Below are 17,447 nucleotides of genomic sequence, written 5' to 3'. Positions count from 1 at the left end.
CTAGGTTATTTTTTATCTAAGTGGTGAAAAATTTTTCCAAACTTTGTTAAAAAAAAAATAAAAATTGCGCCATTTTCGATAACCGTAGCGTCTCGGGTGAGGGCTTATTTTTTGCGTGCAGAGCCGACATTTTTAATGATACCATTTTGGTGCAGATAGGATCTTTTGATCGCCGGTTACTGCATTTTAATGCAATGTTGCGGTGACCAAAAAAAACATAATTGTGGTGGTTTTACTTTTTCTTTCTCACTACGCTGTTTAGGTTAGCAATTCTGAACGCTGCGATACCAAATATGTGTATGTTTGATTTGTTTTACCGTTTTATTTTGAATGGGGCGAAAGACGGGTGATTTAAACTTTTTATTTTTATATATTTTAAAAACATTTTTTTTCACTCTTGGCATGCTTCAATAGTCTTCATGGGAGACTAGAAGCTGCCGTGACCTAATAGGCTCTGCTACATACAGGCAATGATCAGATCAACTGTATGTAGCACAATTACTCACTTGCTATGAGTACTGACCATCAGGCGGCGCTCATAGTAATTCAGCAGTGACAACCATAGAGGTCTGCTGGAGACCTAATGCCAACCCATCGGTGACCTGCGATCATGTGACGGGGGTCACCGATGAGTGGATTTTCTGGCGCGATTGCCGGAAGCGCATGTTAATGTCGCGCTTGACAGCGGCATTTAACAAGTTAATAGAGCGGATGGATCGCGGGTGAATCGCGATTCCACCAGTGGCTATTCCGGGTACATGTCAGCTGGTCAAAGGTTTCCTGAAAAATGCCCACAGGAAAAATGCCCACAGGAAAATTGCCCACACGGAAAATTGCCCGCATGGGAAATTGCCCACATGGAAAATTGCCAATTGCAGCATCACAAAGTTTCAGATCTATGATATTTGAGGTGCAAGGTGAGCATGTTCACATGATGTGTGATCAACTTGTGATTTACAGCTGACCTAGTGCAAAACTGCAAACATGCTGAAGATCTGTGGTTTGTAGCAGTCTGTCATTATCAGCAATAGATAGATCTAGTCTGCTCTAATCTCTCACTGACTCCTCTCACCAGCCCAGAACAGCAGCATAATGCATGCAGAAACAGCAGCAGTATGATCCAGTATCAGTACCCACAAAAGAATCACTGTATTATCTGTGGAGTTACATGGGACCGCAGGTCAGATCTAATACATTATCATCTCAGTGGGTGCCCACCAAAAGCAGGGTGCTGCTGGCTGAGATAGATGGTCCTGGAAGCCCAGAAGGCACCGCAGAAAGGTGAAATTCTGTCAGAATCTGTCAGAGGAGCGGAAGTGTCATAGCAGCACTGCTCTCCCATTGACTTCAGTGGCAGTGAATCTGGCACCTGCACTTCCTTCCCTGTCCACTTATGACTACCAAGAGTAAGAGTGAACAGATCCTACCTAGTTACCGTATATACTCGAGTATAAGCCGAGATTTTCAGCCCCAAATTTTGGGCTGAAAGTGCCCCTCTCGGCTTATACTCGAGTCACGGTGGTCGGCGGGTGAGGGGGAGAGGGCGCTGAGGCATACTCACCTAGTCCCGGCGATCCTGGCGCTCCCCCTGCCCGTCCCACGGTCTTCAGTGCTGCAGCTCTTCCCCTCTTCAGCGGTCACGTGGGACCGCTCATTAGAAAAATGAATATGGACTCCAATCCCATAGGGGTGGAGCCGCATATTCATTTCTCTAATCAGCGGTGACGGTGACCGCTGATAGAGGAAGAGGCTGCGGCACCGAAGACCGTGTGACAGGCAGAGGGAGCGGGACGCCGGGAGCAGGTAAGTATATAATATTCACCTGTCCCCGTTCCATCCGCCGGGCGCCGCTCCATCTTCCCGGCGTCTCTCCGCTCTGACTGTGCAGGTCAGAGGGCGCGATGACGCATATAGTGTGCGCGGCGCCCTCTGCCTGATCAGTCAGTGCGGAGAGACGCCGGGACCAGACGCTGGGAGCTGCAAGCAAGAGAGGAGAGTATGGCGTTTTTTTTTTTTATTGCAGCAGCAGCAGCAATGGCACAGCTATGGGGCAATACTGAACGGCACAGAGCACTATATGGCAGCTATGGGGCAATACTGAACGGCGCAGAGCACTATATGGCAGCTATGGGGCAATACTGAACGGCGCAGAGCACTATATGGCAGCTATGGGGCAATAATGAACGGCGCAGAGCACTATATGGCAGCTATGGGGCAATACTGAACGGCGCAGAGCACGATATGGCAGCTATGGGGCAATAATGAACGGCGCAGAGCACTATATGGCAGCTATGGGGCAATACTGAACGGCGCAGAGCACTATATGGCAGCTATGGGGCAATACTGAACGGCGCAGAGCACTATATGGCAGCTATGGGGCAATAATGAACGGCGCAGAGCACTATATGGCAGCTATGGGGCAATAATGAACGGCGCAGAGCACTATATGGCACAGCTATGGGGCAATACTGAACGGTGCAGAAGAGCACTACATGGCACAGCTATGGGGCAATACTGAACGGCGCGGAGCAATATATGGCAGCTATAGGGCAATACTGAACGGCGCAGGGCACTATATGGCAGCTATGGGGCAATAATGAACGGCGCAGAGCACTATATGGCACAGCTATGGGGCAATACTGAACGGTGCAGAGCACTACATGGCACAGCTATGGGGCAATACTGAACGGCGCGGAGCACTATATGGCAGCTATGGGGCAATACTGAACAGCGCAGAGCACTATATGGCAGCTATGGGGCAATAATGAACGGCGCAGAGCACTATATGGCAGCTATGTATATGGCAGCTATGGGGCAATACTGAACGGCGCAGAGCACTATATGGCAGCTATGGGGCAATACTGAACGGCGCAGAGCACTATATGGCAGCTATGGGGCAATACTGAACGGCGCAGAGCACTATATGGCAGCTATGGGGCAATAATGAACGGCGCAGAGCACTATATGGCAGCTATGGGGCAATACTGAACGGCGCAGAGCACTATATGGCAGCTATGGGGCAATAATGAACGGTGCAGAGCACTATATGGCAGCTATGGGGCAATACTGAACGGCGCAAGCACTATATGGCAGCTATGGGGCAATACTGAACGGCGCAGAGCACTATATGGCAGCTATGGGGCAATACTTAACGGCGCAGAGCACTATATAGCACAGCTATGGGGCAATAATGAACGGTGCAGAGCACTATATGGCACAGCTTTATATGGCACATCTATGGGGCAATAATGAACGGTGCAGAGCACTATATGGCACATCTATGGGGCAATAATGAACAGTATGGAGCATTATATGTGGCACAGCTTTATATGGAGCATCTTATGGGGCAATAATGAACGGTATGGAGCATCTATTTTTATTTTTGAAATTCACCGGTAGCTGCTGCATTTCCTACCCTAGGCTTATACTCGAGTCAATAAGTTTTCCCAGTTTTTTTGTGGCAAAATTAGGGGGGTCGGCTTATACTCTGGTCGGCTTATACTCGAGTATATACGGTATGTATCATACACATATACTGCAGGTGCAGGCAGGCATAGGATGGAAGGAAATGCAGAGTGGATTTGAATAAGGGTCTCTAGGCCCAGACACACCACAATGAGAGTGGAATTATTGTTAGCACAGTGGAATGACAAGAACAGAATCCGTACTCTGGGACTAGGGATGAGTGAACCAAACCTGTAGAACCTGGAGAAGTAAACTGGGCCCAGAGACCTTTGTTGAAATCCATTCTGCATTTTCTTTGCTGCCTGTGTTGTGCTGTATTGTATTTCAATGGAGCCCATGGAAGTCAAGGACAATCACCCGGCAGCTAATTATTTGTAGGTGTGCAATGATTGTTTAATAAACTTGTTATTGTTGTTATTAAATCTCCTTAATAAACTGTTAATAAACTTGTCGGTAGTTTTTTATGTGGGCAATTTTCGGAGACATTCTTCTGTGCTGCAGAGCTTCTCACCTATAATTCTATACTATTCTCTGTTCTGCAGAGCATCTCACGTATACCTGCATACTATCCCCCTGTTCTGCAGAGCATTTAACCTATATCTCTTTGCTATTCTCTGTCCTGCAGAGCATCTCACCTATAATTCTATATTATTCTTCTGTCCTGCAGAGCATCTCACCTATAATTCTATATTATTCTTCTGCCCTGCAGAGCATCTCACGTATACCTGCATACTATCCCCGTCCTGCAGAGCATTTAACCTATATCTCTTTGCTATTCTGTTCTGCAGAGCATTCCACCTATAATTCTATATTATTCTTCTGCCCTGCAGAACATCTCATGTATACCTGCATACTATCCCCCTGTCCTGCAGAGCACTTAACCTATATCTCTTTGCTATTCTCTGTCCTGCAGAACATCTCACCTATAATTATTTATTCTTCTTCTGCCCTGCAGAGCATCTCATGTATACATGCATATACTATCCCCCTGTCCTACAGAGCATTAAACCTATAATTCAGCCTACGGGCAATTTTCTGTGGGCATTCTTCACCTTGCACCTCAAATATCATGGATCTGAAACTTTGTGATGCTGCAACTGGCAATTTTCTGTGTGGGCAATTTTCTGCATGGGCAATTTTCCGTGCGGGCAATTTTCCGTGTGGGCAATTTTCCTGTGGGCATTTTTCTGGTCACCGGGTCTACTAGAAGCTTCCTTAACTGTGGCTTCCAATGTTTATTTGATCCACCTCCCTTTATACATTAGATTTCAATAAACAGAATTCTCCACACAATTTCCAAAGTTTGCTGTAGGACATTTCCTTACATTTTACAATCTGCCTCACACCTTTGCTGAGAAGATACTCATGATGGAGAAGTGTGATATACACGTGGTCAAAATTCTTGGTACCCCTCGTTTAGTGACAGAAAAACCCACAATGCTCCAAGAAATAACTTGAATCTGACAAAAGGAATAATAAATAAAAGATCTATGAAAATTAACAAATGAAAGACAGACATTGCTTTTCAATCATGCTTCCACAGGATTTATAAAAAAATAAAACTCATGAAATAGGCCTGGACAGAAATGATGGCACCCTTAACTTAATATTTTGTTGCACAACCTTTTGAGGCAATCACTGCAATCGAACGATTCCTGTAACTGTCAGTGAGACTTCTGCACCTCTCCACAGGTATTTTGGCCACTCCTCAAGAGCAAACTGCTCCAGTTGTCTCGTGTGTGAAGGTTGCCTTTTCCAGACGGCATGTTTCACCACGTTCCAAAGATGCTCAATAGGATTTAGGTCAGGGCTCATAGAAGGCGACTTCAGAATAGTCCAATGTTTTCCTCTTAGCCATTCTTGGGTGTTCTTAGCTGTGTGTTTTGGATCATTATCCTGTTGCAAGACCTATGACCTGTGACTGAGACCAAGCTTTCTGACACTGGGCAGCACATTTCTCTCTAGAATCCCTTGATATTCTTGAAATTTCTTTGTACCCTGCACACATTCTAGACACCCTGTGCCAGATGCAGCAAAACAGCCCCAGAACATAATAGAGCCTCCTCCATGTTTGACAGTAGGGACAGTGTTCTTTTCTTGATATGCTTAATTTTTCCATCTGTGAACATAGAGCTGATGTGCCTTGCCAAAAAGTGCCATTTTTGTCTCATCTGTCCATAGGTCATGCTCCCAGAAGCTTTGTGGCTTGTCAACATGAAGTTTGGCTAATTCCAGTCTGGCTTTTTTATGATTTTTTTCAACAATGGTCTCCTCCTTGGTCATCTCCCATGAACTCCACTTTGGCTCAGACAACGACAGATGGTGCGATGTGACACTGATGCTCCTTGAGCTTTAATCTGTTTAGAAGTTTTCCTGGGCTCTTTTGTTACCATTCGTATTATCCGTCTCTTTGATTTGTCATCAATTTTTCTCCTGCGGCCACGTCCAGGAAGGTTGGCTACAATCCCATGACTTACATTTCTGCATAACATGTGCAACTGTAGTCACAGGAACATCAAGCTGCTCGGAGATGGTCTTATAACTTTTACCTTTAACATGTTAAAGGTAAAGTCTATAATTATAGTCTATAATTTTATTTCCGATCTCCTGAGACAACTCTTTCCTTCGCTTCCTCTGGTCCATGTTGAGTGTGATACACACCATGTCATTAAACAGCACAGTGAGTATCTGTAGCCCTATATACAGGCCACTCACTGATTCCAAGATTGTATAGACACCGGTGATGTATGTAGTGGACACAATGTGATTTAACATGTCCCTTTAGTCACATTATTTTCATGGGTACCATCATTTCTGTCCAGCCTTTATGAGTTTTATTTTTTTTAAACATTTTGTGGAAGCATAGTTTAAAAGCAATGTCTGACTTTCATTTGTTCATTTTCATAGATTTTTAATTTATTATTAATTTTGTCAGATTTAAGTTATTTCTGTGACCATTGTGGGTTTTTCTGTCATTAACCGAGGGGTACCCACAATTTTGACCACGTGTGTATTGTGATGCAGGGACCCCCGTTACAGCTAGGGGGCACTACATATTCTCCTCAGACTGCGCACGGAGACGTATGGAGGCCATGGGAATGCATGGCAAGTGTAGGCATAACGATGACGGTGAAACAAGGTCCGACATTATTGTAAATGGCCGGTATGTGTCGCACAGGAGATCATCCTCTGTGCTGAAAGCCGATAATGTGGATCTGGGATTTGTAGTCCCACAAGTATTGGAATTAGTTTAAAGGGAGGCTTACAGGGTTAGTCGGAGAGCTTGGCGGGTCTGACTAACCACACACACACCTCCCACCTTTGGGAGTGGTTACAAGTATATAATGTGACCATAGTGTGGTCACATGGTCTCTCTCTGCTTGGAAGGTCCTGTGTGTGTGGACCGGATTCCTGGGATGCACATGGTGGAGACATATGCCTGCAGAGACTGTGACGCCAATCTGGGTAGGGGGAACCTACCGTCCTTCGGTGGGTCTAGAACTGACTGATGTGTGCCTGCCAGGCAAGGCAGTGATCCCCGTAAGGCAGCTTCCCCAGGAGAGAGGACTGACAGGAGGTCAGTGTGTGGTGCAGGAGCTCCAGGAAGGTAACTCCAGCAAGGTGGGGTTATAATGGCAGAAAAGTATCTGCTATTGGAACTGACTGATGTGTGCCAGACAGGCAAGTCGGTGATTGTTATGTTCCGTTGATGCATAGAATGTACCCGCAGCTGAAATGGACTATATGTCGGTCCTGTAATTTTCAAATGCACTACCGTGGTTTATGGAGGTATAATAAACCAGGCATGGACTTTTGTTACAGAAAATACGGTCTTGCTGTGTGTTATATCGCTGCCTTGCGAGTATTCCCCAACCTGCTAATGATCGCTGCATCACAGTATCTAAAAGATCAGCAGCATGATAACTATTTGCACCCCCCCCCCAAAAAAAGAAAAGTATACATCAGATAACCCAGGATACTATCACACGCTACATTATTATAGGAAAGATTAAGAAGTTCAGGGTTAACCCAAGCTCCATATTAAAGGACTGATTTAGAAAATACAATCCACTGTACCATGAAAATTGTAATTCTAATATAATATTGACTGCATATTTTCACCCTCCTTTGGGTAGCACAGACGTACCTTTTCACCTTTTACTCCTGGAGGCCCAACTGGACCTGGGGGACCTGCATGTCCCTATGGTAAAAGAAGGAACATGATGTTTCGTTACATAACATTGAATCCATTACACCACTGTCTACATTTACTACAATGCTGTCACTCAAGTTTCATTGCAAGCCAAGTATATATTACCCAGAAAGATTGTTTTTTTTTTCTTTCTGTGCAAAATCGAGTAATACCTTACTGATCCCCTACTCCTTATATGCTGGTACTTCCATGCTTTCCGACTGGTCTATGCTTACCGAGCTGCAGCAATGATTTGGCCAGTGAATGGCTACTGCAGTCACATGTCATTATTGTAGTAGAGTAAACCTAGTCCAGACGAAGGGGTTGTATGACATTAGACCAGCCCTTTATTTTTAATATTCAACACTAGGTAATGGCCGCACTGATCAAAATGGAATGAAAATGGCATCCTCTCACCGTGGGAAACCTATAGTTTCTATCATATACAGTCATGGCAACAAGAGTTTTGACACCCTTGAAATTGTTACAGAAAAAGAAGAATTTCTCCTTGAAAATTATTGCAATTGCACATGTTTATTTCCTTTGTTTGTGTGTGTGTGTGTTGTTCCAATATACTCAAAGGGAAAAAAGGGCACATTGGACATAATTTCACACAAAACCCCAAAAATGGGCCAGACAAAACTATTGGCAGCTTGAGGGTAAACAACTTTGTTTCTAGCATCTGATGCTCATTCAAACTCACCTGTGGCAACAGGTGTGGGCAATATGACAATCACACGTGAAACCAGATAAAAAGGGGAGAGGTTCACTTAATCTTAAGATTGTTTGTGCCACACTAAGCATGGAGAACAGAAAAAGGACAAGGGAACGGTCTGAGGACTTGAGAACCAAAAATGTTGAAAAATATCTCAAGTCCATCTCCAGAGATTTGATGTTCCTTTATCCACAGTGCACAATATAATTAAGAGGTTTACGACCCATGGTACTGTACATAATCTTTCTGGACGTGAATGGCAGAAAAAAAATTGATGAAAGTTTGCAATGCAGGTAAGTCCCCATGGTGGATAAGCAGCTCCAATCAAGTTCCAAAGAAATTCAAGCTAACCTGAAGGCTCAGGGTGCATCAATATCAGCGTGAACTATCCATCGACATTTGAATAAAATCAAACGCGATGGCAGGAAGACCCTGCTGCGAACACAGAGACATAAAAAAAGCTAGACTGCAGTTTGCCAAAATGTTCCTGAGTAAGCCAAAATCCCTTAGGGAAAGGGTTTTATGGACACATGAGACCACAAGATAGAGCTTTTTTGGTAAAGCACATCATTCTACTGTTTAACAAAAACGGAATAAGGCCTATAAAGAAAAGAACACAGTACCTACAGACAAATATGGTGGAGGTTTAAAGATGTTTTAAGGTTGTTTTGTTATCTTTGGCACTGGGTGCCTTGATTGTGTGCAAGGCATCTTGAAATCTGAAGATTACCTAAGGATTTTGGGTCGCAATGAGATTTCTAAATTGGCCAGCAATTAATCCAAATCTAAATCCCACTGACTACCTGTTGAGAAATCTTAAAATTGCTGTTGGGATAAGGTGCCTTCAAATAGAAAGCAATTGCTTGCAGTCAATTATTCCAAATTGTGTGGAACCAAATTTTAAGTTGAGGGCGCCAACAATTTTGTTCAGTTCTTTTGGGGGGTTTGTGTGAAATTATGTCCAATTTGCCTTTTTTTCCTGCTTTTTAAGGGGGGTTATTCCAATACACACAAAGGAAATATACATGTGGTTAATAAAACATGCATCATTGCAATAATTTTCTTGGAGAAATACTTTATTTTCTGGAACAATTTCAAGGCTGCCAACACTTTGGCCATGGTTGTACAATGCTTAGAATCTACATATATTCCCTTGGCTGCCTCAATGATATCTCCATTAGATGGATGGTCCTATCACTCACACATTGCCAGCCGTGCGGTTGTAGTCTGATAACCTCATCAGAAATGTTACCTGATAGCCGCGAATTCCTGGTTCACCTTGTGCACCCATCCTGCCAGGAGAGCCCTACATGTGAAGAAGGATCGGTCAGTTTTTTATTCAGCAGTGTCGTTTACAATCCTAAATAACAGGTAGTCAATCAATTCTCTTTCAGACTGAAAATGAAAGAGGTCTATTAGATCGAGTCGTGGAGGGAGATGATTTTTTCCAGCTCAACTTTTAAGTTCTATCCTTCTGCAGAAATCATGGCCAAGGACTCTAATGTGGGCGAGCAACCCCCTTCTGATTATAATTACATAGTCATAATGTAATGTACTCACCACTGGCCCGAGGGTGCCTCTACTTCCTTTGGGCCCCTGATTCCCTGGTGGTCCTGGATTCCCTGGAGTACCGGTTTCTCCAAGATGACCCTGAAAACCTTTGGATCCCTGAAAATTAAGATGAATGTTTTAATTTAATACCAGCTGTTGTTTTACCATGACTCATACTGGGTATGCAGCCATCCTTGTGCTGTACCTTGCGTCCGGGCTTGCCCTTTTCCCCTTGTTTTCCTGGTTTCCCTTCCACCCCCTGTAAATTGGAGTACAGACATGTTAGGAAGGAACATTCAAGGCTTGCTGGAAGCAATTGTGGACTAACTGGTAAGGATATGAAACCACTGAAGTGATTTTGTGAAGGTTCACCTGTCAATTCAGATTATAGACAACGTGTAATCTAACAAGTGCAATCATTAACTAGTCAGGTGAATGATAGAGGCATCCAGGGTTATTTTGCCTCCTGACCACCATTATCCATCTTCAGGTGTGTTCTAGACATCAGTATCTTGGAATAGGACAGTAATTACTTAATACTTATATGTATGGGATGCAAATGCAGCCAGAAAAAATGTTGCAACTGAAGGAAAGATGAGAGCAAACCACATAACATTCCTTCCCACAGACACAAAAATGTCTCCATGTATAAAACATTGACTTGTTCCCCTGTCCAACTCACATTGGGGCAGGAAATTTGAAGGATTATGCAGGCTGCTCATGAACTCCAACACCACAGATTTATGAGAAACAATCTGTCCTGTGCCCAGCTTTCCTAGACTGAATAGTGATATAACTGGTGTCTGCGGCTGTGCAGTGTGGTCCTGCACCATGGTGGGATGCAGTGTGAGGAGTCGTTGTGCAGGGTGACATAGCACAATCACTGGACCGTTCCCGCTGCAGCCGCCAATTTCTGTACATGTGAAGCCAAATCAAAACCATCTCTCCAAGTCAAACACAGATCTTCGTGGTTTCCTGAGTCAGCAGTGAGATGTTCAGAAAACATTGGTCTCATATAATAAACCTCTATGGGAAAAAAATATGAAACAATTTTTGGGTAGAAGAGATAAAACACACTGGCGCTCGCCTAAGGTGGGCAAGTGTATGGTATAGAGGAGGATAAGGGACACACCATATGCCTCTAGCTGCTGGAATCACTGGAAGGATATGTGCCTATCCTGGATATAAATAATGTTAAACCGCAAATAATGTGATGCCGCGCTTAGGGGGTTAGAGTACTGTTTGGGCACAGATATTGAACATGGACTTCACCAGGAAGTCAGTGTTCCTGTTTGGATTCAGCTCCCCAAACACCGGGTGTTTCTCACGCTGTCATGTGCATGACAGTGCGGTAAACACTGCCTCTGATCAGCGGTAAAATCATGACCACTGGTCAGACAGCTGCGGTTCACACAGTGAGCCCACAGCTGTAATCGGAGGTAAACAGTTTACCTCCGCTCACAGGCATTGGCTGATAGGACTACTGGTCCCATCAACCTACGCCTATTGCCGCTAACAACAGCGAGAGCAGGTGGCGACTGGTGGGAGTATTCATCAGCCGGCGCCTGTGCTCTAAATAAATAATAAAAACAAAAAAATAGAGCAGGTTCCCTTGTATTTCTGACAACCAGTCAAGTTAAAGCAGACAACTGGGGGCTGCTATTCTCAGGCTGGTAAGGTACCATGAATATTGCCCCTCACCCCAGCCTAAAAATAGCAGTTTGCAGCTGCCCACAATTAGGAGCATCTATTAGATGCGCCAATTCTGGCGCTTTGCCGAACTCTTCCCACTTGCCCCGTGGTGGTGGAAAGTCAGGTTCATATTTGTGGGGTTTATGTCACCTTGTCCAGTGACATCAAGCCCACGGATTAGTAATGGAGAAAAGTCTATAAGACACCTATCCATTACTAATCCTATAGTTATTATGTAAATTAACATGCAGCAAGTGTAGTCTTTTATTTGAAATAAAAAACACACTTTTCCTTTTTCACTTAAAAATAAACAGTTATGCTCACCTAACACCCATTCAATTGAAGCCCTCATCTCCTGTAATATAACAAAAATAAAAAACAACAATATCCGTCACTTGTCCGTTGTTCTGTCCCACGCTATAACCCATGTCTGGGGATAAATAGTTTTCAACCTGGACAGTGACCAGATGGAACTGCCCAGGCTGAGAACCACAGAGGAATGAGCTACTGCAAGCTCAACCTCAGTGACTAGCGGTATCGTCAACGAGTTTACTACAGGTCACTGAGGCTGCGTTCTCAGCCGGGCCCTTGAACTGTGGTGGCCTCAGTACCGTGAGAAAAAGTTTCACGATGCAGAGGTGAGTCCACTGCAGTTCACAGGGAGACTTTCTCACTGTGCTGGCAGTGACCTCACCGAAGGTCACCGCAGTTCAGGGGCCCAACTGGGAATGCAGCCTCAGTGACGTCACCGCTAGTAACTGATGCTGCACTCACAGTGGCTCATTCCTCACTGGTTCTAAGCCTGGACGGTCGCATCTTGGAGCCGTCTAGGTTGAAAACGGTTTATCCCCAGTCATGTATTACGGCGTGGGACAGAACGACAAACAGGTGAGGGATATTGTTGTTTTTTTATTTTTGTTTTATTACAGGAGACAAGGGCTTCAATGCAATGGGAATTATAGGAATATACGGTAACTGTGTTTGTTATTTTTTAAATAAAAAAGGAAATGTGCTTTTTTTAATTTCAAATAAAAGACTTTATACTTGCTGTGTGTTTATTTACAATATACATATAGGATTAGTAATGGATAGGTGTCTTATTGATGCCTCTCCATTACTAAACCGTCGCCTTGATGTCACTGGACAAATCAAAGGTGACATCAACCCCACAAAGAAACGCAAGCATTTTCAGTCACAGACATACTGAAAGCAGTGAAAGGTCCTCTTCACAAAATGAGTTTGATTAGAGACTCTGACTACTGCTCTTTTCCTCCCCCATGCTTTTTTACTGCAGCATTACCTATTTCCACACATAGTAGGAAGTTAGGTAGGCTGATGGTAAGTTATAGGAAAATAAAGCACCGTTAAGAAAGGGTTACTGAAGCACGGATTAGCCGCTCTAGATTTTTTTCTTTGTTCTTTACAAAAGGAGGTTGTCCGTAACCTCTCGCTGTGTCCATAGCATTTGGCAGACAGTGCCATCCATATTTTATACTTTCTATGCCCCATGAGGTGAAGGCAGTACATGCCATAATGCATAGGCAGAAGGTACAAGTCAATTTTACTTGTGCTACATATTAAACTATGCAAATAAATTTTCAGCAAAGAGACTGTAGCACATTGAATATAAATGGCAGAATGTAGCATGACTTCACTAGTAATATATACACACCTGACTACAGCCAAGTCAGAGTGAATTAATATAATTTGAGCTGACGCTGCAGAAAAGCTGCCAGACGCATAGGAATTGCTTCACACCACGGCAGCAATTGCTGCTCCATACCTTTGCCAAAATCTCCAAAGAATCATTTCCGGGCCTACGTGATTAGAGAAAGGTCTGTGACCTATCCTGGCTGCTTCAGGAGGGATTCACATTGTTACTCTCCGCATCCAATTTTTGGACTGAACCAACATTAACTATGGGGGCTGTTAACTACCAAAAAACATTTACCATCAATACGGTAGACTCCATGTCATATATATCACTATCAATCATTTCCTTTATATACTTATTTTCCTAAAACATCAATTTTCTACTCTTATCACAGGTCGAGTTTGCGGGATTTATAAAGCATGGGGACTAATGACTGATTACACTGGTGAAACACACAATCTCTGAAATCAAGGGTCTGACAAGAGATCATGATGCCCTCAAATACAATCGACACCTCTCATTCTTGCTTTGTACTAAACTTTCATTGCTGCGTAAAACAGTGCAGAACTATCTCTGGCCGTCCTATAGGAACTGAATGGAGCATCAGCATACATGCACGACCATCAATACATTAAGTATAGGACATAAGTTTACTGTTCAAGGAACTGGAAGGTTCTCAGTGGTTGGACCCCCATCAAACTAGTAGTTATCACCCATCCTTTGGATAGGTGATAAAGAGGTATTGCTCGCTACAACAAAACAATTATTGCTTCTGAGGACTACAGGATTTTAAAGTTTTTTTTTTATCCCCATGTCCTGTCTTCAGGAGCACACTGCTCCCTCTACTTCACCTTCCTGCTTTCCGGGGCACAGTGCACTCCTGACCATTGACAGTACGGGCCAGCAGCATGGCTGAGATGTCCGCTCGAACTGTGCGCTCCCTGATGCACAAGTAGAGTCGCATTTGCCTCTGAAGCTCCAAAGGACTGCAGGGGCACTGAAGCTGGCCAGATCCATCAATCCCGACAGTTTAAGAGCATTGCACGCAACCGCTAAAGCAAAGAGTTTGTAAGCATTGAGCTCTTTGTATAGGAAACTGGCCACAGACAAGAGATTGCAGAAGTGGTCGGTAACCCAGACAATGAACAGTAAACAGAGCTGCCATCTGGCAATCCAACATTCCTAGAAGTCACAGTCATGTCACATACTAGTGCCCATACACAAGTGCCCAAAGACAAGGCACAAAAGAGCAGTGGTTTCTTAGTAGTTGGCAGACTACTACTGATCAATGACTGTGCATTATCGTAGCTGCCCTTCTCAGATTTCACTGCACAGTCATCAGTCTTGGTTGTTTGTATGATGGTTACAAAACAATTTATATAAACCGCTACAGTTCTTAGAAAGCAGCGATCGTTTTTTTTGCGCCAAGCCATTGATCATTTTTGGCAACTGACAGGCGGACTGTTGGACACAAGGATACCACGATGCTGAAGCTCCCAGTCCCTGCTAATGTAAGTATGCGCAGGAAGCAAGGTGTGCAGCAGTCGCACCCCTCACAGCACCCTCATTAGAACTTTTGGACGAGATTTGCTTGTAAAGTGTAGGATTCCAAGAGGCAGACTCGGATTTCTCACACACTCTAGGATAACTTTCCTGGAATTGATACCCAATCTCTGGCTTGTGCTGAGACCAAAAAATCACTCTGCAGAGCTGCTGGAACTGAGCGCTAGACTCCATGCCAGCTGGCTTCACATCGGACAGAGCAGACAGTTACTTAACTCTATGGCTGCCATGTTTCCCCCAGTAATATGCAGAACACATGCTATCCAGAGGCCTGAGGATAGATCTATGCGAATGAAATGCGGATAGTGTGGAGCAATGTAATTACAGCAAGACCCTAAATAAAAAGTTGAAGTTGTGCCAAGTTTCCCATTTAAAGGGGTTGTCCCAAAATAGACATACAGGATTGGTGATATATGTTATCTGTTCGCTGGTGACTAGGGATGAGCGGACCCGTGGGTGTTCAAGTTCACTGGGTTCGACTGAACTTTAGACCAAAGTTCGGTTTGGGCACCAGAACTCTACCCAAAGTTTAACCCGAACCCTATAGAAGTCAATGGAGACCCAAACTTCGGTACTATTCTTTCTCTCTCCTCCCAGAACTCTGAAACGGTCTTCCGGAAAAAGTCAGTGTTAGGATTTCATCACTAGTGTCCAGTACAAACCCCGAACTTTGCAGTTTAGGTTCGCTCATCTCTACTGGTGACCCCACCAATCACTGCATGACTGTAGTGGGGAGTGTGAAAGGAGAGATGATCGGGCAGCCGCTCGATTAAATGTCTGTGAGGCTGACCACGACATCTGGGTACATTTTTGACCACTAATCCAATTCAGTCTCCTCCTCCATGGATTAGTAGAGAGAAGAGGGTTTTGTGACCACTGGTCTAGTGATCGAAGGGAGTCCAAGATCACCTATCATGTGGATAAGTGATAAATATCCATTATGGGACAACCCCATTAACAGAAACACCTACATGATAGTGAATGGCATAACTGATTGGGCTCTGTGAAGAGCCAGGTAACTAATCTAAAAGTGTCATGGACTTGTTTACCGTGGAGCATAACGTGGTCATCATCAGCCACAAGTTACTGGCCCATCTATAGAAACAAGTTGTGGTATTTACATCTGAGTGAAGTATTTCTGTATTTTCCATGCCTGCATTATATCACTGGGGCCTATCAAATCTATCTATTAACTCTAAAGGATTAAACAACTGCTGTGGTGAGGAAAGGTTAAATCACGTCATACAGTGAATTAAAGAGAATGTCCATTCTTGAAGCCCTCCTTAAACCTGTGCTCAATCGTAGTAGGATTTAGCTATTTGGGGACTGTTGTGCAGCACTGAATGAAGGGCCCAAACACTGCTCCAATGATCCATTTGCTTGGCACAAAACCACATCATAGCTGCCGAATTTGGGCTTATAGGCTATACAAACGTTGCTATGTGCTTCTCCTTGGTGGAGTTTTTTATTTATTAATAATAATCGATCACTACTTCAAGGCTATGTGCACATGTGCTGGAACCCTATTGGATTTTCCATCTGGATCTTCATAAGGAAATCAGCAAAACTGAGGGGATCTGAAGAAATCTCATCCACAAGCTGCAGAAATTTTCCATCTGGTATAGACTGGATGACGATCTTCTCCATTGGTTTAATGGGAAGGTCAAAAATCAGCAACAAAATCTAACAATTACATATTTGCACGGATTACCTTGGGATAAAATGCACAAATCTAGCAAGTCTAAAATGGGTAAAAACCTCCACATAGTCAGAAAGTTAGTTTCTGCATAGATATTGCTAATGCAGACTATCATTTAGTATCCGATCAGGTATAATGTGCACTAATAACATTGGGTCAGTCGGGGTGACAGGGTCCCTTTAAATCTCCATACTCCTAACCTCATACAAATAATCATCAGAAATTCAGCGATGATTCTGTTTTGTGTAAAGGACGAGTTTCCTCTGAATAAACATTTTTTTACAACTATGTCCTGGGCACTGAGCACATTTAGATCATCCTGCATTCCTGCCAAGTAAAACTACTTTTAATTTGCAAGTTTACAGAGCTTAGGCGTGTGAATGGCTGTGTGCAATGGACAATGAGACGGACATAGGACTGTGCTGGAGACCTACAGATGCTTTAGGGGGCTGTCGGGGAGGGCTACCCAGCTGCTCTGTTAGATTTTGTGCAGTCTCAGTACAGCTGTGAAATGCCTGTGATGTCCAGCTCAGATGTTACTCGTCTGTCAGCAGCGTGACGCTTGATGAAACCATGTAGTGTGGCCCCTGGAAGGTCTGCTGTCCCTAATGTCATTAATAGTCAACCAGATTTCCACTGAGATTTAGTACAGATAACGCCCACCAAACAGAACACGTGGATGGATTCACGAGATTTAAAGGAAAAGCATTATGGCAGCTTAGAATTAATAGTATTCAGGTTCTGACTCCACGGTAAATCATAAACCACCAAAATCATATCACAGTTCGTAGAGACAGAGCTGGATATATTCCTGGAAGCTGAGGGGGTCTGCACCACCCTAGCACGTAGAACTGGCACATCACCGGTATTTAGACACCTTAGATTTCCATCTTCCATCCATTACGGTAAGTACTCA

General features: G+C 43.9%; 1 protein-coding gene across 1 annotated transcript in view; it reads right to left on the bottom strand.

The window, feature by feature from the left end:
- COL27A1 (collagen type XXVII alpha 1 chain) overlaps window positions 1–17,447 on the bottom strand; it is a 407,011-nt gene that overhangs the window by 76,758 nt on the left and 312,806 nt on the right. The window contains exons 38-41 of the mRNA XM_069748227.1: window positions 10,129–10,182; window positions 9,933–10,040; window positions 9,625–9,678; window positions 7,613–7,666 (exon numbers count right to left, since the gene is read on the bottom strand). Coding sequence (XP_069604328.1) covers window positions 7,613–7,666; window positions 9,625–9,678; window positions 9,933–10,040; window positions 10,129–10,182 — 270 coding nt within the window. The remainder of the gene's footprint in view (window positions 1–7,612; window positions 7,667–9,624; window positions 9,679–9,932; window positions 10,041–10,128; window positions 10,183–17,447) is intronic.

This window comes from Ranitomeya imitator, chromosome 2 (assembly GCF_032444005.1).
Source record: "Ranitomeya imitator isolate aRanImi1 chromosome 2, aRanImi1.pri, whole genome shotgun sequence".
Lineage (NCBI taxonomy): Eukaryota > Metazoa > Chordata > Amphibia > Anura > Dendrobatidae > Ranitomeya > Ranitomeya imitator.
The sequence above is the reverse complement of the archived record's forward strand: the minus strand, read 5'-3'. Positions and strand labels throughout refer to the sequence as shown.